Consider the following 23,248-nt stretch of genomic DNA (forward strand, 5'->3'; position numbering starts at 1 on the left):
GGGCCAGATTTGACGTAGACATGCTGCTGACTGTTTGGATTGGAAGGCTATGATGTTTTTAAAAACGATTTGAGGAAAATTGCATTAGGCACAAAAATATCTGGAAATGTAGCCTTTTTTAGGCTTTAGGTATTGTTATCATGAGTCATTGTTATATAGTCCCAAAAGCTTGAACAGGGGCAGGGGCAGGATGCTGTTAGGCTAACAAATGGAAGAGTGACCGTAACCTCGTAAAAGGGAAGAACTAGGGCTGGGTAATTATAGAAAAATCAGATTATTTTGGATTGATCACGATTATTCATTGATTTAAAAACTTTGTATTGATATAACGCAACTACCGTACTCATAATTTTTGAACTACTAAAACTTTACTCAGTTACTCATAACTAACATCATAACCTCATGCCAATTCATCCCTGCACATTGAACACTTTATTCTTCAACAAACACTATTTATTTTGTACAAAGTACAAAACTAGCTTGGAAATAGAATTTGAAATTCCAGCCTCTTGCATTTTCATTCTGCTGCATCCACACCATTGCCATCTTACATATTTGCACATATTTCAAACCATGAGCAAGGATTCAAGCATCTCCCTCATCTCTTTCTCATATTTGTCTTATTTTGTTGTTCTGGGTCATTCCATGCCAAATCACTCAGGGGGTTTCCTTCAGGTAGATTACAGGAATGTGATTTGACCAAAGTGAAATTATCTGAAAATTTAGCCGGGGGTCTGGGGGCCGCGGGCACTCAGCTAGGTCGAGAGCTCATGGGTTTTCCGTGTTTTTAAGTACTTTCAATGCACTCAGATGACAAAGAAATAGACAAAACAACAGCATAAATTTTCAATGTATATTGAACTATCCCATATAAAATTGCAGTTTTAGTCAACTCAAAATCAGTCACATTCAAAAACATTGGACTGCCTTTGCTTTTAAAAACTATCACTGAGAATATCATCATATATATTTACCATGCAATAAATCATTTAATCAATCATTCTTAATTTAATACATAATGCATAACAAAAACATAAAATACCTCATGCAGCAAGCTCTGGTAAAAACACAATCATGCATTCGGATTGACTAAGATCATCTCTGTAACTGCATACATCAAGATAGTCAACATATTGAAACCTGAAAAGTGCAAACATGCAGCATTCATTTGAGTTTGTGTCAATGATTAACCATGTTAAATATTTATGGCCATTTTTATTACGTTATAATATTTTCGAAAATTTGATTTCGATTAATTTGAAAAGTTTACCACCGACCTCAAAATTCACGACTCTATCAGCAACTGGTACAGGTTGTTGGGGTGGATCACGTCTCTCTATTACCGCTTCCGATTGTGATGTCAATAAGGGATGGAGGCCGTAAAGTTTTGGAGTTTTCGTTTGGGCACCGAAACTTCCAGCGATGGAATAATTTGTTGTTCTTGACTGGAGTTCTTTCACGTGTTTTTTGCTCTTTGCGTGACTTTCAAGAGCTTTGAAACCTCTCCCACCTTAGTCAACGGTATCACGGCACCAAATGCAAAGCGCTTTCCCGGCACGATCGATCTTCCGAATAAAGTCACTCAACAAATTCGTCACAGTCTTCTTTCCGACATTTGCAGATATATCCTTCTCTAACCAGTCCCATCGAAACTTGTTTTTTACGATCTTGTCAATTTCCTTAACTCGCGGAGCATCTTTGCGTTCGATCACGGACATCTTTCTTTAAACACCCGGCAAAAACGTCTGAGAAATGAACAATGGCATACTCCTATGCCTTTATAACAAGCGCGTTTATTGGTCAACAAACAATGGCATACGCCTATGCCTTTATAACAAGCGCGTTTATTGGTCAACACGGAGACTTCAGCCAATCGCAAGATCAGTTTCATTTCAGTTACGGAAACACTAAAATGGAATGCTGTCGAGAGACGAAATCGGATTTTTTACCACTTAAAAAATTGTAACATTTTATTTTTGGAGATAAAAAAAGCGGAATTCCGCGAATTAGCGGAAAAATCACATCCCTGAGATTAATATTTGAATGAAACTCTGTGTACTTGTTGATAGGAAAGTCACAACACTAAATATCAAATTTGATGTCAATCGGAGTATGGGTTTGGGAGCTACGGTCCACCGAATTTTTACACTTTTGGCAAAAAGGGATGTGGCCGCCTTCCTTCACTTTTATCTCAAGAACTACTGGGTCAAACTTCACAAAACGGGTATTGTTGGAAAGGGAATTCAACAAAGATTACAAATCTGTAATTATTTAGAAGATTGGTGGGTATTTTAGTAACTTGACCTTTTGAACTATAATTTGACCATGAGATTGAACTTGTGGATTATGTGACCTTAACAAAAAAAAATTATATGAAATGTAATTTCTCACATGTTCTCTGCCTGAAACATACAAAAGTTTAAGATATTTTTTTTGTAGTCGAGTTTAGTAACATTAAAATAAGTCAAAAGTATTTATACCATCTATCATTGAATATCTGAGGTGATTGATGCTCAGTGTGGTAGACACAGCGAGAGGGTAAGAGGGAGAGAACATTGTGGAGTGGGTAAATAAGCTTTTTTGCATGTTTAACATTTTCCTTTTGTTGAAAAACTGTAAATTTGAAAATAATCTATTTTAAAATGTTATGTGTTTTTTTTGGCATTCACCAATTAGGGTAGCTGTGGCAAAAACCTGACATTGGGTGATGGTCTATAGATTGGATAAGCACTGTATATGGGTGTACAACTTTCTCTTCTATCAGTTTGATGAACAGGACTGAGCTCTCCTGTGTTTACAGTTTCATCTAATTATGCTGATGTATTCTTCCTGCCCAATAACATGATTTTTAAGCAGTGAATATTTTACATCTGCTTCATTTAAGGCCATTTCTTATGCCCATTGATATTCCCCTCTCAATGAACTGGGGGGCTTTTGCCTTCATTGAAATGACCACTGCATTAATGAACACTGGCTGCCTTTAGGCTCTGGCGCTTTAAACCAAATGTTTGATTTCTCCTTACAGGCCGCACAGAGCATCATTTAGCTGTGAATTAATTTTCATGTTTGGATCAACCCTGCTGAGGTGTGATGCCAGAAGTGCATAATTATAGAAACGCTCCATAAGAAAAAGGTAAGCTTTAGTCTTGCGGGTATTTTTACCCAGACACTGAAATCCGAGTGAGGCATCAGTGGAGTACAAAAGGAGAATACATCTGCTGGCTTATGAAAGGGTTATGCGGCGAAGGACTTATGCAGTTGTGTGCATCTGGTCTCATCATAGGATGAGACACGCACCCACAGCCACAGCTCAAACACCAGCAGCCCTTAACAAGGTGTGTCTAATGCTCCTATTTAATGTTTAGGGGTTCAGTGGCGCGTGGCCTGAGGTTTTTTCTTTTTTGGCAGGGGTGCGCTGAGAGCCCCGACAGCTGTGGCCCGAACTGCAGACAAAAGCCGAAAGGAAGTACCGCATCATCGAAGATTGGCGTAAAAAGCTACGGCGATTTGTTTGTGGTCACTGGTCAGGTCTACATATATGTTGATGGCTGATTCTGACCTTAGTCTGCTTTTCATGGTGTAAAATGGCTATTTGAAAGGTGAGCTTAGCAAACAAATACGGTCGTGAAAAAGCAGTACCGTGTGGAACGTTTAAAATACAAAGCACTAAAGCTGCAAATTGAACACAACCGTTTGAATCTTTCAACTGTGGCCATTACACCTGCTAAGTAGGGCTCCAGACAGCATAAACCATAGAGAGCCTGATCATTTAGACTAATACCCATTCGTAGGAATTAGGCCGGTTACCATTATCAGGATATACCGTGGGTTTAAAATGAAACGGTATCAAAATGAGTACATTTTCCATCAGCTCTATGTCTTTGTGAATTCTAAGTGCAGGCAAAATGACATGACACGCTTCCGACGACTTCTCCCAAAGAAGTTGGCTCATTTGGGATATTATTTGGCTTCTTGGGTCCCCAGATCCTGGTAGAGGAAAAATAATCAAAACATTCCAATCAGGAGTGGTTGCTATTAGAGACATTACCAATACAAGATCACATTTATTTGAGTGTCACCCATTACTCAACAAATTTAACATTGATATATTACGCCATCTTGAAACTTACCATGTCTACAACAGGTGAAATAAACACTTCAGACACATTACCGAGATAAATAATTATCTAATTATGGCTAACATCAGTTTCCGCTCTGACGTTACTTCACAAAGTGGAGGAGCAGAGAAGAAAAATGTGTTCTCAATACACATTTGCAATCTGCAAGCAATACAATGGATACACACTAAACAGACTCAACGTAAAATGTTTTGTTTTTTATAAACCCACGTTTGAATTTATCTAACACTGAGCATCATTCATTGGATTTAAATTCTAAACATTCCAATCAGACTAACCTCAAAACTCAAGTCATAACCCCTCAAACTGACCAAACAGTCCGATGTCAACAAATCCTCCAGAAGACTGAACTTTGTTTTAAAAATATTAACTTGTTTAGTACAAAAGCATCAAACAGACAGCTGCTGATTTTGTTATCCTGTCAATGTGTGTGGCGTTTTCTGGTGTGTGCATGTGTGTGTGGCGTTTTCTGGTGTGTATTTGTACAGCTTCGCTTGTGTATTGTTCCATTTTGTCCGCAGCTGCAATTGAAGAGCTGGGTAACTCTATTGCTAGTGATAAAGACCTTACTATTCTTGATGAACTGCCACCTCTAGAGGAATAACAGAGTATTACAATATGGATCAGCTCTTGCTTGACAGACCGATGTTTTTTTTGTTTTGTTTTTTCAGGGCCGATAACGATTCCAATAGTCAAGGAGAGCGATAACTAATATTTGGAGCAGATATTCATATTCAGTAAAGGAGGAAAAACTACTGCCGTAAAATGTAAAAAAATTTTTTTTAACTCTTTCCATACACAAGACGTATCAATATCAATGTTCTGTGGGCCTTGCAGGATCAGTCAAAAATCAATAAAACGGCTGGTATTGAAGGGGTTGCTCAAATGAAAATGGCTGGGATCAAATGAGTTAATAAAAATATAATTTTCCTCCTGTAGCCTAAACGGTTGCACTCTTTCAGTGACAAACGTCCATGGGGCTAAGATGATGCACAGGGTTTGATGTCACTTTTAACTAAAAAAAAGACCCAAAAAATTAAGCTTTATGTCATTACTGCAAAGCTGAGTAGGGGTCGCTTGGAGACAGGGGTCAAGGGAACAGGGAACGTACACGCAGGACTACAAGCCAGTCCGGCTGGCAACCACTACACTATGATGGGTGTAATATACCCTACCATTGCTATTTGGAACACACCCTATGGCGTTTGTAAACTCCACAGTCGGCCCACACACTATATTGTATATATTGCAATCCTTTCGTAAACTACGCTTGCGCAAGTGCCAGTTTCATGCTTCTCACAAAGTGTAGCCTTATGTCGGTGCTTTTTAAGTAAGCTTGCTCTCAACAGGCTAAAGCCTCATCACAGTACGTCCCATCACTACTGTACGGGGAGCAAAGCAGGAGCTTTCACTAAGTTGCTGTGCACAGTTAAACTTGTCTCGTACAAGTTAAAGCTTCTCTAGCTAACTTAGCTCACTCTAAAACGTGTCTACATAGCTAGGCCTTGATCGAGTGAGAGTGTAAAGTGACATGATTTTGTGGGAAAAGTGTATGAAAATGAATAAAGACCAGGCGAGCGTGACAGTCAGAGTTGCATTATTATTATTATTTTAACCAAGTCATCACATCCAATGCTAGCAGAACAGCCATTAACGGCCATGAGAGGTACTTGTGAATGACACCAGACCATCCGTGACAATATTAAAATGTTGTTTTCTCTACAGTTCGTATAGTGTTCATACATCAAGTTTGGCAAACAAGTGTTATGCGTTCTTATCACTGTTGGTAATTTTCTGTGTGGAGGGGGGGAGATGTCCGGAGAATGGTGTATTAACCGGGCAATTGATTTAATAATCAATAGGATAATCAATTCTCAAAAGATTTGTTTGTGACAGCTCTAATATTCCCATCCTTATCCAATTTATTGGAGGTCGGAAAAGTAGTTTATTTTGCATTTAAATGGCTGCTTTGAATACTGTTTATTCATCTTAAAAAAAAAATATATATATATATATATATATATATATATATATATATATATTTTTTTTTTTTTTTTTTTTTTAAATCATACGCCAAGGATTACAAATACTACCAAGACTGGGGAAACTGATTACTGTAACATAGTCAATTCTGTATTTCTGCAAATGATAAGAGCGTGTGTGTGATGAGAAAGTTCAGGCCCTTATTAATGCGAGTGGCTGTGTCCTTAGAGGGCATTAGCATGGGCATTATCTTGTTGTGCCAGACAGTTCCGTAGTAAACACCCTGGCAGAGGGCCTCGTCCTCGTAGTAAACTGATGTGACTGTACAGTCGCGACAGAGTTGTGTAGCCGTCCTGGCACGGAGATATGGGTCATGCTAGGCTGTCCTCTTGCTCACCCCGGCAGTAGGGCCCAAACTCTGATGAGATTAGCTTGGCCAGCCAGGAGGCTCAGCAATTGAAAGGCAAAAAACACCACTGATTACACGAACACTGCCGTTGGATCCCCTTGCACTTCGACTCAGATTCCCTTGTGTTAGGTTGTACCTTTGGCCTGAATATATCAAAACCAAGACTGAGCACATTGAATGGGCATAGGCAGGTGACGTCTCAACTTTATCATACACTGCAGGAAAAAGACAAATCAAAGGCTAAACAAGCCTTATATTTGGGGTGAGTCAGAGAAATTCACCCTCTTGACCAGTCAGAGTTTAAATATTGCTAAAAATGGGATTAGGCAGCTCGGAACGCCGGGGCAATCACTTCATCATCACTGGCCAGGAGAGAAGCCCTCTTTAAGGCGAAGAAGGGATGGGTTTTATATAGCTGAGAGATTTGATTACTACATCGTCTTAAAAACCGCATCCGGTGAGTAAAGACAAGCGCTTGGTCCTCCCCCGCATTTACTGAGTGAGTCTGCCTCCTGGGTTCCTGTAAATAAGTGACGTCACAGTACTTAATGATGCCCAGACGAGACTCAGCAGGGTCTCGAGAGGCGAGCAACACTGTCAACAGATACTAGTTCTTCACATAATGTCTAAGTACTTGGTGATGAACATGAGTATACTCATCGACAGTTCCCTTATGGCGAAGAAATGCATTCCCTCATCTGATGATCGACTGACGTGAAGATGTTAAACATGATCTTCATTGGTGTACACTACTGGTGTGTGGTAGTGACAGTTCTTTCCAGTATAAAAAGGTCCATCATAAAGCCCAGCTAGAGGAAACAGGATAAGCGCTTGAGCCAAGGCAGTAAAAAGCTCTCTGGGAAACTTGAAAGCCACACAAATTAAGTCTGTGTCTGCCATCTGGAAACAATAAACAAACAAAACCATGAAGCCAAACAAACATCATGGAAGGGAGAGAGAGATGTGAAGATGGAGAGTGCAAATCAGTGACAGGGAGAGGACGGTGTAAAGAAATGTGCATCATTAGCGGACGGCGGACACTAATGGGAAGACAGAGACGAGGCTTTGTCAAAGACAAAAAAGACTGATGCTAAGGAGATGACGGTGACCTTGCGGTTTTGAACGTGTGTGGTAGAACTACAACCGGTTTCTAATGAAATGTAGCGCTCATAGAAGGCCGTCTGTCTGCAACTGATGCCAGTGTTGTGATGAGATGGGCAGCACAGGACCAAACCAATAGGAGCCAATTCGTTGGAATTATTACCTTGTTTTGGTTATCGCTTTTTGAAATCTGACATGTGACCACGCCATTCATAATAGCTTGTAAAATATTATATTATCCACTTTATGTAATGCAAATTCTGCACTGCAATTGTGCAGAATAACTGGTGCGACCAAAGAAATTTCTGACATGCCAAAAAACATTTATACGATTGTTGTATGACTGTACGCAAGTATGAACCACTCTTTCTTCTACCCAGATTGAAAACAATAACAGAATTGAAATCCTCCATGAGTGGCTTTCTGTTGCTTCTCCATGTTGCTATGGATCGTTGAATGCAAACTTCTTCTTTTTTTGGGGGGCAAAGCCTTGTTTAGCAAACTGAATATCCAACTTTTCGGACAGTCTGAGTGAAGCAGTTCACACTGAACGTATTTCCGAACTTGCCCTACAACAGCACAATACTAGACTAGACTAGCAAACAACTGTGTCTTCATGGCTTGCTGTATTTTTCTGTCCGCAATATGGCCATAGAGTAGCTTTTTTTGGTTAATAAACGGAGTCCATTGACTCGTTCCCGTGATCTTAAGACGACATCACTACAATATGGAAATAGGTGTTAACAGCTGTGCCAGCGATGCTCTTTGATTAACGATGAGTAGTGAGAACAATTTTATCATTCGCATTATGTAGATTTGTAACATTAGACGTTATATAACATGTTGCAATGAAGTACACTTTTTTTTTTCACAACCCCTGGATCCTGCCTCGGCACTTGATAAACATCTAAACAAAGTTAAAATTCTGGGTTTCATATTAAATTCGGTGTGTTAGTACTCTCTTTTGATTTGGGATCATATTTTGGGGGGTAAAAATGCCAATTATTCATGGGGATTTTACTGTATTTTAGCTTTGCACTTAAAAAAAAAAAACATTTGCATCAAATCGGGGGAAAAAAAAGTTTTTTTAACTTTCAAATAGCTTTATAATATCTGTTTTTGTTTTTGCTGCTGCTGCTGCTGCGCCAACAAATTTCTCCCACCACAGCTGAAGTACAATCCACTTCTTTTTGCTTTAAGGTTTTATGAGAACTTCCTTTTTTCACTAGAAACATGTCATAGAAATGTGCAGTAGTTAATAGTTCAGTTTCTGTCAGTACAAGTAACATACCCCCCCACCCCCACCTTGAATCATGACACAAACTGTACTGTCAATACTGACACCAATGGGCCACACTAAGAACAGCATCCATGTGGCCTCAGCATCTCTTCTACACAATTGAGGTATATATACTGTAAGCTTTAAAGAAACATTAAGTTGGAATGCCCCAGAGAACCATGTACAACTTCCCCCCGCTGCGCCTGCTTAACAAACACCCCTCTATAAAAAGTAAAACCCATTACACATTAAGGTGTTGTGTATCAGACAGGAAATGCTGCTAAATTACACCTCATCGTTCTGGAACTGACTGATCGTCACCATGGCAGTGAGCCAACCTCAGAGGCGTGAGAAGACCAAAACCACTACCTCTACTACCCGGCAACAGAGTGAGATGGAGGGGTTCACTGAATACTCAAAATAATCCAAATACTGTATGTGCCTATTTAATAGTTAGGAAAAAAAATGTGGCTTACTGCAAACCTGGAAGTAATATCCTGCCCACACACACACACACACACACACACACACACACATAACCACTTGCTCGCAAATGAATACTACATGGGATATAGAACTATAACAACAGGCTCGTAAGGAAGCCATTAAAAATGATTAGTCATACTTTGAATGAGCAACTTCGCTATCAGCACCTAATAAGAACATTTATATTTGATGGCTGCACACCGTAAATAAATGTGTATATGTATATATAAAACTTCTTGAGTGCCCTAATCAGCTCCCTGAGCTAAGGAACAGGAGAAAAAAATAATAAAAAAATCCCAGGGAGTTTAGAGATTGCTAAATAGAGAGTTTGCTCCAGCACCGTAATGTTCTTCTCGCCCAGGAACTGTTGGATGCTCAGGGCATTGCGAGCATGCCTGTTGTGATGGTGAAGCACTGAAGCAGCCACGAGTTGTCGTGCTCTCTCGCCTCTACTCGCACACTGAACACAAGATTTGTGGATGTGCTGGTTGATCGCTGAATGACCCGCCACAATCCATGATGTCACACGATATACTCTCCTATCGTGCCAGCTCTTTACGTACTGCACAAGGCCGAACTACTGTCATGTTTGACAACGTGCAAGATTTAGCCAATCATGCCCGACTTTAGTGTAGTTCAGTTCAGCAAGCATTAACTCTTCTACTGTTTTTTTTTTACTTGAGTTTTTGTACAACAGTTATTTCAAAAGATAGACAGCAGTGTCTCCCACAGATTTGAAATCTACTTGAGTGGGTGGACTACGGTGGTGTTGATGGGAGGCGGGTTGGACGGGAGGTGGGTCTCAGTCCTGTTACTACGTCTCCTCTAGCCTCACGATCCACAAGTGAGTGACAGCAAACTAACGTTACATGCGGTATATCCTGTCTCAACACGTTTTTTTTCTTTTTAAATATATTTTTTATAAATATACTTGAAAACTTCTTGGGTGGTGGCCAATTTACTTGGGTGGCTCGCTTAAGTATTAACATGGTGTGGGAAACGATGTAAGCATATTATGCCAGAGCTGGGGATAATTTTTGTCCACGGCATTCTCTTTCATATGATGTACAGTAAAACACTTGAATTCAAATGCTCTTGCAGTAGTACAATTCTGAATATGAACAAAAGTATAGAATTATAATTTCTGCCACAAATGATTTCAAGTGAAACATGTCAAAGCATATCACGCCAGACATCAGCACAGCACACAGTTCTGTTTAGTAAGTCTAGGCTCGCATGACTCATCACGGTTTCATAGGGATGGGACAAGATCTTGTACTACGAGATCGCACGGGATTAGAACGCCACAAGATTTCTTGTCCCTGCAAAGCACGAGATCCATTTATTTTTTTGAGGCATTTTTTATGACTCTGGTGTCCACTTATTTAGTGTACACTGTCTGTAAGACAGTCGCAGTAACACTTGTTCATGACAGTAACACCGTAATCATCGAATTTAAAAAAAGTTATGGTCGACTCTTTTTCATTTTACAGTGGTTAACTTTGTTGACCAATTATATTCACATAACTCCTTTGCCATTCTTCAATAATGGTTTTAATGTGATAATATTGACAGATTTTTTTAAATTATCCTTATCTAGAACAAGAAAAATGTGTCTTCTAGTCTCAAAAAATCTGTGACGCGAGGTTCAATTGTACATTTAATTCAATAATAATAATTGTACATCAATTGCGTTTACTAAATCTTAAGGTCAAAATTCCAAGAGAATATTACCTCGCATTTGTAAAGCGCAAACATTCTCAGCTTCTCTTATCCTTAAAAACAAAGAAAGACCCACACTTCTTCATTTGATACTAAACTCCAGAATATATATGACCTATTAGCCAAGAACAATTTTTTTTTGTTGAATTGTTCGCACATTCCTCCCCGATTCTGTTTATACAGATGTGCACTCCGAGGGTCCGAAGTCTTCTCTTTTTTTTTTTTTAACCCATCGGCGGCTGAAGATGTGCTGTTGATCAAAGGCTTCTGTGCTAGAGCTGAGACACTTGCTTTGGTTGTTTTCTTTGCCTCTGGGGGATACAGGCTAACAGATCCATCTGTTGGCCGCATGGATCCACCTTTCGCCGGGACAAGTGTAGTGTGGGGCCTCTTCCCTTCACTGCCCACCCACCCCTCCCCTCCATGCAGCACGTTTACTCAGCTGGCCCCTCATACCAGTCACCAGAGTTTGTTTTTGCATAGCAACATGTGTTAACTTAATGCTCTGTAACACATTTCAAAGGCAAGCTTAGCTAGGTCAACAACAGGTAATAGAGCCATTTATTGATGCATTGCCTTGAAAATAGTATCGTTAAAAAAAGGGCTTGGTTAGTGACCCATCCACATTAACTAATAAAGAATGGTTACATTTGACTGATGATGCAATGCCTAAAACATTGAACCCCTGTTTATCGAGGGGAATACATTCCAGACCCACCCGCAATAGGTAACTATCTGTGATATAAAGAGACCATATCATTTATCATTTCATTTTTTATGTAGTTTTACTCCTCCCACACGCTTTAAACGCATTTAAACTTATTTAAGCACACTGAAGTCCTGCACGACAATAGCCAAATGCATGGAGTAAGTGCTACAGAATAACAACAACAAAAAACAACAAAAAACCAAGACCTGAACAGTGCTTGTTGGACTAAAGTAAACAGCCGGCATGATATGCTTAAGTTTCATGTGACAGTCATGAGCGTTCATCAAGTGTTGAAAAGAAAAATAAGATGCAAAACTGAGCTCGTTTGGCTGATATTTGGCATGGAGATTCTAATGTTTTGCATGATGTCACCCATGATTGGGAGTTGAATTGCAAAGTTTTATAAGACGACTTTCACAATAATTTTGGTCAAATTCTGAAGCATAGAACCCGACGGTGCACTGTTCCGGGTATAAAAAGGGTAAAGCTAGTGGACAAAACAATCCAGAAACCTATGCAACCGCGATAGAAAATCTTTAAAAGTCAATAAACGTTGAAATAATACATTCAAATCCAAAGATTAACCAAAGGATGAAGTGGCTGAAAATTTGGTTACACAGACCCACTGGTTGTTTTCCCACCTGATTGGATTATGGCCACACACCCACAAACACACTTCGAGCTTTCAGCTTCCAGCGCCAATCAATGAGGAAATGAGGTGTCAACACACGGGTGTTTATTCAAACACTCATTTATTTTTCTACCGGAAGCCAAAGCCGGCTCTTGCACAGACGACACCACATGAGTGAGGGAATTTTCATCGAGGATTTCCCCCTCTCCTATACAAATAAATCCCGTGCAAATGTATGTGATTCTAGTATTAGGAGTATTTAAGGATATACTCGATTAGTACGAGGGCTGGGAAAATACATCGATATTGTGATACACATTGTTATCTTTCATGATACAGATTATGACTGGCTGTGATAGCAACTCTTAGGAAATACACTGCAATCTTCAAAGTCAAACTACTGAAAGCTTGTAAAAAAATGGACTATTATCATTTCAAGTGAAAATTTGGGACTCTTGACGTTAACACACCTCACTGATACTCCTTTCAGCCAGCATCAAAGCATTAAGTCTTTAGAACAGGAAGAAGAAGGAAAAAAAGAACATACACTGATATCTACTGTGAAGTATGCCAACTCAAATTTAATGCATTGAAGACAATGTAAGTGAAATTTTGTATGGTGCATTTTACTTCATCTGTTTGTGATGTTTGCCAAGAAGGAGCACTATGAAAAAATGTAGGCTTATTACAATAGCTTAGTTGCCATATGCTAAGTATTACTAGGTTTTACCCAATCTGGATTTTGGAGCTGATCACTAATCAGAGAGTTAAAAAAAAAAAAAAAATCACTGTTCCGATCAGAATATGGACCTATCCAATATATTTAAACAACATGTTTATTAACTGTACAGTCAAACCCGCTATTTCGGAATGGGACCAGCCCGGCTCATGAACAGCCAAAATTCGCATATAATTGATAATAATAACTAAACCCTAAAAATTCTCCCAAAAACGCTGATAAGCAATCAAGGGTTGAGATGTGGCGGACAGACATAACTCCTCTCCTCCCCCAAAAAATATATTATTTAAAACTATTGGGGATTTTTTTTTTTTTTTTTAAATAGTCCAACTGTATAGTATATGCTGATAAAATTTGGATTATTAACAATGGCAGCACAGAACGTCCCTGGAATGAATAACATTGTGTTTGCTATGATTTTTATTTGGCGCATCCAATCAATGACATCACTGATCGACATTACAACGGATCACCAATTTTGCATTACATTTATCCTGCCAATCAGATCTGTGTAGTCTAATTATAACAGAACCCTAAATTCTCATAAAACTCATCGGAAGTAGCATCAAAATACAGTAGTGGCCACTTTAAAGTCCCATCCCGATCTATACCACGCGCCACCGTATAAATCATTCAAGCAAGCGCAGACACTGCTTCACGTCTCTCAACTGAAAACATTATAGGGACGCATTACACTTGAGCATTTTATAAGCGTCGCTATAAAGCCCTAGCAGGCCACAAGAGGGGAAACTGCCCATTAACTTATAAGGTCCAGGCCTTGGCTCTCTTAATTGACAAGCTGCAGGCTACTTTCATCACTTGTCGACTTCATAGCGGCAGCCAACGCTTCCTCCCAGGATGCCGTTGCATCTTTGACGTGAGGGTGTTGGTGACAAAGAGCAGTCTGCTGCCAGTGTCGAGGCGAAGCGAGGGCGGCTTTAGGCTGTTCATAAAACAAAACAACAAGAGCGCACATTCCTCTTCGCGGTCTCGGCTGTCTGAGCATTTAACCTTGTAGACGTAGCTTCCCTCGAGTAACAACGGATCCAATTAGGGAGATATGACCCTTTGTTGAGGCTGTAAACTGTAGCTGTTAGGTTTATTACCTCCGCCAAGTGTTAAATGCAAGAGCAAGAGGCATTTTGAAAAAAATTTTTTTACAAAGCATTTAAATATTTGCCCAAAAATTGCAATGGAGAAAAAAAAAACCTTACAATACAGTGGTACCTCGGAGTTTGAACATAATTCGTTCCTGCGAAGTGTTCAAAGTCCGAATTGTTCAACCTCCAAAACATTTTGCAATTATTCCGTTCCCCAGCTCCAAAAACTGAAAATTCCTATTTTAAGTTCTATTTATGTTTTTTACATTTATACCCTGTACAGTATTTAAACAATAAAAAAATACCTTGGCATCAGTGGATGATAAACGCTATGTTAATGCTACCTTTAGTTCAGTGCTGAGTTTGTGTATTTTACATTGGGCATATTGTTAGAATACTAAACGGTCCTTGCGTGCGTTGTTTAACGTCAGGCATGTTGTTGAACAGCTAAGGGAGGTCCTCGTGCCAATATTTACACAAGTAGTCGCGGTAGTTACAACTGCGCGATAATCTCCTTCCTAATTCCACTGTGGTGCGTAGCACTGTATGTTTTTCTTTGCTGCCACTGGCACTGTTGTCTTACTTTGGGCCCATGTTGAAGAAAATTGTCGTGGAAAGATCTAAATGCACTCGCGAGTATGGAGCACCTTCGGGAGTATTCACAATCTGACTGGAAATGAGCAGTGCATCGTCTCAACTACCGCAATGTGAGCCTTCGGCATTGCTCGTCTTCGCTCGGCTACCCGTTTTCAAGGTACGTTCGGCTTAGCTTGCTTTGCTTTGGTGTTCAAACTCCGAAAATGAGTTCAAACTCAGAGGTATTTTTTTACTCAGATTTTTTGGTTGAAGTCCGAATTGTACGAGTTCCGAGCCGTTCAAACTCCGAGGTTCCACTGTAGATATGCGAAAACACTCTCCTTGGTATTGTCTGGCATCTCACAAAAAATGCAGTTACAAATTATTTTTATCAACAGTCATTCAAAGTCTAGTCAAATAACCACCCCTCCCAGACACAGGAATGTATTTCCACCTTTTTCACAATGACAGACCACTTGCATTTGGGACTAACTGATGAGCTCCACCCTCAGGACTAAAATAGACCCAGTGGCCTCTCACATTATGATTTGTCAATCAAACAAGTCAGACAGGAGTGTTGCACCTTGGTGGGGTGAAGATCAGTGACAACCTGCAACTCCACTCAGGGAATTGTATTAATTTATTCGCCATCGCTCAAGAGGTTATGGGTTAGAATGTCATCTGGGATAGGCTCCAGCTCATGATCCTACATTGTTCATCCATCGTTTGTGTTATACAAGGGATAGGCCGGCTTAACTGTTATATTGAGCAATATACACAGGTGATGTTAAAAGTAGGGAAAATTATGCCGGACAATCCACAGCACCATCTCCAGGCAGAAGAGCAGCTTTAGCAGCAGTCTGCTGTCACTACCGTGCTTCATTAATTCTATTCTCCCCTTGAAGGGAAATGTTAATATCACATTCCCTCAAGTCTGTACTGTCGACATCTTCCAGACTTGCACACTAATATGCCCCTTATTACAGACTTTCTGACCACACTGGAGTGACTGTTCATTTATTTCTGAATGTTTAGAACAACAACAACAAACGCATACTGCACTTTTTTTTTTATACCTTCTCCTCAGGACATTGAATCGATTGCAACGGCAATTGCTCACCACAATGATTAAGGACAGCATCCATCCATCCATCCATCCATCCATTTGCGATGTGGTTGTTGTGCTTTAATCATGATTATAAAACTTAAATTGTACTTTTTCATCAAGTGTAAAACACAACGATCGCAGCAAAGATACCTTCCAAGTCAATCAAGCCTAGAGTTTTCATATCTATTCTCAGTATTTTCTAGGGGGATTTACAGCACATTTGATGCTATGTACATTACTCTACAGTAGGGCTGCCAAGATTAGTCGATTAGTCACGACAACGTCAACGATCAAAACTGTTGACAATTAATATGAACTCATTCACTGCCATAAATTCATTAAAAAGAGAGAGATTATTAAAAATTAGGGGCGACGGGCAATTAAAATTTTGAATTGTAATTAATCGCATTACTTCACTAGTTAACTCATGATTAATCACAAATTTTATATCTGTTCTAAATGTACAATAAAAAACATTCTAGGTTTTCATACTCTTGTTAACAAAAGTTGAAAAAAATGTTAAACTAATAGAAATAAAATTATTTCTTTAGCCGTAAATGGCAGCGAATTAGTTAATAGTCGACAAACCATTTATGTATTTATTTATGTGGCGCTCTGTTTTTGTCGAAAACTTCCTCGTCTCGCACTTCTCCCGGGGCTGGATGCCATGTCTGGGACGCACATGTCCAGTAGTGTTCCGCAATGAAAAGAAAAGCATTATGGGTAGTGTGGTTTCATGGCTAACCCGTGTTAGCAACAGAACCTGAAACTTCAGGCGCAGCTCAACCAGAATAATATATTATTCTCATATTGACCTTAATATGAGGTAAACCTTCTTTTCATGGCACCACGGCAGTGATAAAGCAGCATCTAAAAAGGAAGCATGTTGTGGCTGATGCCTAATAATATTTTGGGCAAAGTGTATATAGTCATGTATGGAAGCTAGCATTAGCACTGTGTATGTTAGCACCGTGTGTGTAACATGATGTTTGGCACGCTAAGATATTTGTAAGGTTTACAGGGCCTTTAGTCAGCGAATATTATATTATATTATATTATATATAATATTAATAACCGAAACAGTTTGCCACAGATCGCGTTGACATTGAACGTGCTCCCTCACGGAGATATTTTTATTTTCTCTTGCGTTTATGAACTCGGACATAGCAAGGCTCAACAAAACATGACAGCTTTGCCACAACCCCTCAACGGCAACACATTACAATAGAGCACAAAATAGTTTGTTATAATATGCAGTACAGTGCTTAGAAAAAGATCCTCCTAATCTTTAAGGACTACATTCTGTTTGTGTAGATCAATTTACTGCTTTTAAAATACACATACTAATGAAGCAAAACAAACTAACAAAGCATAATTGATAAATGTAAAATAAAACAAAATAAAAATAACACAAGCATTCATTTTAAGTGTGTGTAGCACAATGTATTTTACTAATTTTACTCATCTGATTTCACTACCTTCTAGACCTACATTAAAAAAAAAAGGCTTAGTCCCCAAGAAGAGTGAAATATTATAGTTTAATAGTATTAGTGCTACTCTACATAGTTTTTGGTTCAATTTTAAAATACACTAAAGATTTACAGCAAAAAAAATAATTATAATTAATTTATAAACATGTCAGAGATTATGGTACAAGCTGCAATATCTAATCAAAGTTCAATGTACTATAATCTTAATTGTCTTCATTATTAGTTTGTACATATTTTTAAAGAATTCAAAATGTAAACTAATGATGGTTTTGAAAAGAGAAGCCGCTTGTTGGTGCAATATGCTGCTATTTACATATTGTCGCTGTCCTGTGAAAAACGCATCCATTTTTGTCATTTTTACGTTTATGAGACGAAACTGAATACAGACATCCACAAAATGTAAAAAAATAAAAAACAAAAGAAAATAATTCTTTTTTTCACAGGACAGCGACAATATGTTTTGATCAGTCGAATAATCGCGACTACTGTTGTGATTAGTCGACTTGCAAAATTATCGTTTGTGGCAGCCCTACTCTACAGTAAGTAAGTGCATTTTATATTTTTAAGTTATACAGAAATTGTCACAGTAAGGACTCACATTGTGCTTCACATAAGTATGGAATATGGTGGTCATACATAAAATAATGAATTACAAAATTTTACAATTAACACAAGCAAAAACGCAAATCAAAATTAAACAATCTAACCATAATGGTATACCTGATTTAAAAAAATGTCCACTAAGATTAGAAGGAAGGGCATTCCACAATGTGGGGGCAATGAACTGCAATATTCTACCACCTTTCAATTTTAATTTCATGTGAGAGACTTTACACCGAATAAGATGATAAAATGACAGCAGAGTCACCACTTAGGAGCCTGAATGACCATTGAGAACTCTTTGGCTGTACTTAACCTAATAATATGGGCATAATGAAGGCAAAAGCAAAAAGCCAAATCACCAGCTATGAGGTCAAAACCCCAATGTACTGCATCAAACTTCAACTGGCACAAAATGTGCCTACTTGACCATGTTTATATACAGAAGGATAAACAAACAAATGCTGCCTTCCAAGCAGTGAATTTACTCCTTGGAGCTATACTCCTATTCGGTTGAAAATACAACCAAATACGCCCCACCGTGAGCTTAAGTAGTTCAACCGGTCATGTTTTTAAAACGTTAATGAAAGCAAAACCGTCTTAAAAAGCATAAAATTTGACTTACTGTTGCAAAAGTCGTTTTACAGTCCTTCTCATGGGCGCCGCCATTTTTCTTCATGCGAAGTTAGAATAGAGGGCGTCGATTGGCTGGTTAAGTCATTTCTTGTCTTGTGTGATTTGTCGCAGCGGCTGAGGGGGCGGGTACTAAAGGGGGAAGCAGCTTATTAGTCTTGACGTTTCTGAGTGGGCGGAACGTGTTGGGGTCAACTTTTGCATATTAAACTTCCACAGAGAACAGACAGACTGACAGACATATAAAATAAATAAAATAAAATAAAATAAAATAAAATAAAATAAAACTGCATGTGAAATAAAAAAATATGTATAAAAACAAATGAATGAATACAGTTTTAATAGTATAGTTATTATTATTTTTATTATTATTATTATTATTATTATTATTATGAAGTAAAAATTTAAACGTAATATGTAAAATGTCACTATTTTCTTCTTTATTTACTTAATTACTTACTTTATTTTTTATTCCCCGTACCCTAATCAATTAAAAGCTAGTGATTCTCAAAGTGCGGTGCTACTATTGGTATACCAGTATCACTTAATTAAATATTCTAACAGTTCATAATACTACAGTCTGAAACGTTTGCCTAATCTAATGCAGCACATTTGCTCTGTACATGGCTATGTACATATGTAATTTGTATTTAACTTTGAAGTACAATACATATAATCTTTAACAGTTAAAATTTTTAATATATATTTTAATTGAAATATTATTTAAGTACATTTTTATATCGTATTGTGTAGAGTTAATGCGGAAGATGTACATGTTGCAGTGGTTTACAACATCAAATACACTTAACAACGAATAAATATGTACCAAGTATTATTTTTTTTTAGGTGACACTCATTTTAGAATCACAGAATTAATGAATTATTTGTTGAGATAAATGGGGAAAAAATTATCCAATAAATATAACAGGACTGTTAGTAATGTAAATGCTTGGTGAGCTAGGTTAAATAATGAAACAGACCATAGGTGGGCCCCAGGCCATAATTTGCCCCAGCCAGACCAAGATGATCTGTTAAAATGAGGGTGGGCAAAATTTTGTGTTCAAGGGCAAAATTTTATCTTTAAAACCATCCGATGGGTTGCATAATTTGTAGACGTGGTAAAGATATTAATATGTACAGTGCTCAGCATATATGAGTACACCCCCTTTGAAAAATGTAAAGATTGTATTCAATATCTCAATGAACATAAGAACAATTTCCAGAATTTTGACAAAAAAAATGTGCTTAACTCACAAACTGAAAGTAAGGTTGGTAATAGAATGCATAGATTACAAAATCTTCAGTTTAATCAAATTAACTAATGCAAAAAAAAAAAAATAATAATAATGCATCCAACAACAAAAACGACTGCATCTAGTATGTTCTATGACCTCTATGCATTTTATGGATAGCAACATGCCTGCTAGGCCTAGAATTAACAAGTTGCAGTCACCTCCCTCATTTGCATTGAAATTGGGGTGGTCCAGAGCAAGCGCCATGTTTGTCATCGCGGAAACAAATTGACTCGCCGGGCTTGGCGAAATAAGACTGGCTTGTACATAGTGTATTTATCCAGACAAACGGTAAGATCCCACACCCTTGCATGATGTAGATCACCGCGAATGTGACATGGGCAACTGAATGCATGCACTACTGTTTATTTTATCAGCCATTTTAAAATGTTGTCTCAGTTTTAGTCCAGGTTCAGTCACGCTTGTTAGCTTTTATCATAGTTAGTCAACCTCATCCGTTTTTATTCTATCAACTTTTAATCAACTATAAATTGAGCATTTTAGTCTTTAATTTAGTCCAAGAAAAGACAATATTATTAATCTAGTTTTAGTTAACAAAAACTGTGAATGTTTCAGTCTAATTTTAGTCAGGACAATCATTTGACCCTTTTACATTGACATCTGATATCAAACAATTTCACATTAAATTTAATTTAATTTTCTCTCATCTTTTTGTTGAAAAAACTACTTCACACACAATTACAGTATATCAACAAGTGGTTACTATGGCTCGATGCTACAAGCTACAAAGTTAGCTAGCATTAGTTTGTGGTCAGATTAACGTTATTTTTGGAACGTTATAGCCGTTGGGTTAATGTTACATTATAAACAACTACCACTAAAATTATTTCAAAATCATATGATTTTTGTCTCATTTTCATCAACTAAAATGTCCATAGAATTGAGTCCAGTCTTGTGTGGACGCCATTTTTGTTTTGTCTTCATTAGTCAATGAAATTCCATACTGATTTAGTTCCAGTTATAGTTTATTAATGGGGTCTAGTATAGTCTAGTTATTGTCCGGTAAACAATTTTAGTTGACGAAAATATTTCCGTTTAATTTTTGTCAATGAAATTAAAACAAGCGTGCGTCCATAACTCTTGCTAGAGCAACATGCAATTTTATATGAACAAATAAAGGCCTATCTCATAAAATAAAAGTGACGAGAGCGACTAAGATAGGACCATAGCAAATGACAAAATTATTACATTACCACCATAAGAGACATAGTAACTGCATAAGACGTGACGGACTAAGAGTGGGCAATACATCATCAAACGTCATCATGTGCTACAGCCCCTCCTACATTACCCTCACAAGGGACATAGTAACCGCATAAGCAGCTGACAACATCAAAACGATAACACAATGACCTCATGACCTCAACAGTTTAATATAACTCAATGAACAACCCAATACACAGTTTTAACAATAGCATTTAAATGCATCTCAATGGGAGAAAGCTTGTGCATAAAACTACAAATATTTTACTAAAGTGCTTGTCCCCATCTGCACTTGAGTAATTAAACAATACCAGCCACTTCAAGTGGATATTGGGACTAGGATATAATCACTATTGTACTACATTATTTCCTATGGTGAAATGTTTGGAAATTAAAACTTGGAAGTCAACCAGCGTCACAAAACGGAGTTTGGAGGTTCCCTTAGATCATATTTGTGTGACACATCACAAACATCCTAATGATCAACTTTATGATTAAGCAGCTGGCTTGTTTGTCGCTTTGCTCCGATTCTCTGGCGTTCAAGACCTCTTTGCGTCACTGCTGTTTGTGTTTACACTGGCTGGCTCAGCGGGACGGGAAGTCACGGAGACAGAATGAAGCTTGTGACCTCGAGAGAGAGCGGGGAGACGCGTGACCCCCCAGGAGTCCCACCTCACAGCGGCGGCGAATTACGAGGCCTGCCATCAGCACCGGTCTGAGCGCAGCGCACAAAATGACACGCAATATCTGCCGTGATTAAGTCAGCAGGGAGTTTGCTCCAAATGTCAACATTGGCCATACAGCCATTGGGTGATTTTGAACGTGAACGTGCTGCCACATGTACCGTATGAAGTGCAAGAAATACAGTAACTTATTCATTCAATAATTACGTAAAAAGCATCTACACTGGTGCTATCAAATCATGTATTAAATTGTTCTTAGTCCTCGGTTCGGCGAGAGCAACCAAGGAATCATTTTCTGCATTTTCTGTGTGTTTTTGGCAACACTTATTTCAAAAGGAATAGTCTCAAAATAGTCTTATGAAAAGAAGAAACACAGGAAATTGTGTGACATATTTGAACCAACAGGTAGTTTTAAAAAAATCTATTTTCCCCCTAATTGTTAAAACTGTCATCATAACCTGCCCTGACAGTAATACATGAATAAAATGATATGTGAAAAAAATCTGCCCTCTTTGGCCCCATCTTGTACATTTAATTAGAAACAACCACACCCGAAGAAAAAAAACAACTGATCAGAGACAGAAGGCCTGACTGACAAGGTGTCAATCCTTTGAGCTTTAGTCACCGGCTCTCTCATAGGCACACACACGTCAGTGAAATGCTCTGGAGTCGGCTATAAAAATATGAACCCAAAATAGAAGATAGCCTATGTTTAAATTTGTGTTCAACAATATGATAGCAAGTAAAACGAACAGAGATAGGCACTTCTGTCAATCGTCAATTCCCGTCAATGACGATGCCCACCTTTCGCTGAGTGCAGAAAGGTAGGCATCGTGACAATTGACGATTGACAAAAATGCACACCTACGGTAAAGCAAAAGAACATTTAATATAATCTCAAATTTGTTGTTGCTGTTTTTTTTAAGCATTTGGTCTTTAATTTATATTTAATATGTTATGAAGCCCCGCTTGTAAGATTAATTACATGTCTGGTATCATGACTGCATGTCTGATGTTTCTAGCAAACAAATACTGTACATGTCAAAATCGATAAACAATTCTAGTTAAGATAAATTTATTGAACCCAAACACAATTACCTCAATACACGTGAATTAAAGAGATCGGCGGGGACTCTTTGCATCAAGTCTGCTTATCCTCAACAAGCTGTGGCTTCCTTTAGTGGGGTTCTGGATTCAGGACAGAGCACCTTTTGTTTGAAGCCACCCACTTTTAGAGTGAGCAAAAGTATTGGAACTATTTAACGTTTAATATTTGGTGGCATAAACCTTACTTGCAAAAACTGCACCAAGCCTGCAATCCATTTACTTCACCAGAATGCTGCT

At 38.3% G+C, this 23,248-nt stretch overlaps 1 protein-coding gene across 2 annotated transcripts in view; it reads right to left on the bottom strand.

The window, feature by feature from the left end:
- clybl (citrate lyase beta like) overlaps positions 1–18,741 on the bottom strand; it is a 70,062-nt gene extending 51,321 nt beyond the window's left edge. For both annotated transcript variants that reach the window (XR_015096768.1, XM_086092134.1), the window contains exon 1: positions 18,698–18,741. Coding sequence is in view for 1 of the 2 variants with exons in the window: in XM_086092134.1 (XP_085948260.1) it covers positions 18,698–18,741 (44 nt within the window). In the remaining variant the exon portion in view is untranslated. The remainder of the gene's footprint in view (positions 1–18,697) is intronic.
- Positions 18,742–23,248: the final 4,507 nt, after the last annotated feature.

This window comes from Leptonotus elevatus, chromosome 12 (genome assembly GCF_054856555.1).
Source record: "Leptonotus elevatus isolate MCC_2025b chromosome 12, RoL_Lele_1.0, whole genome shotgun sequence".
NCBI lineage: Eukaryota > Metazoa > Chordata > Actinopteri > Syngnathiformes > Syngnathidae > Leptonotus > Leptonotus elevatus.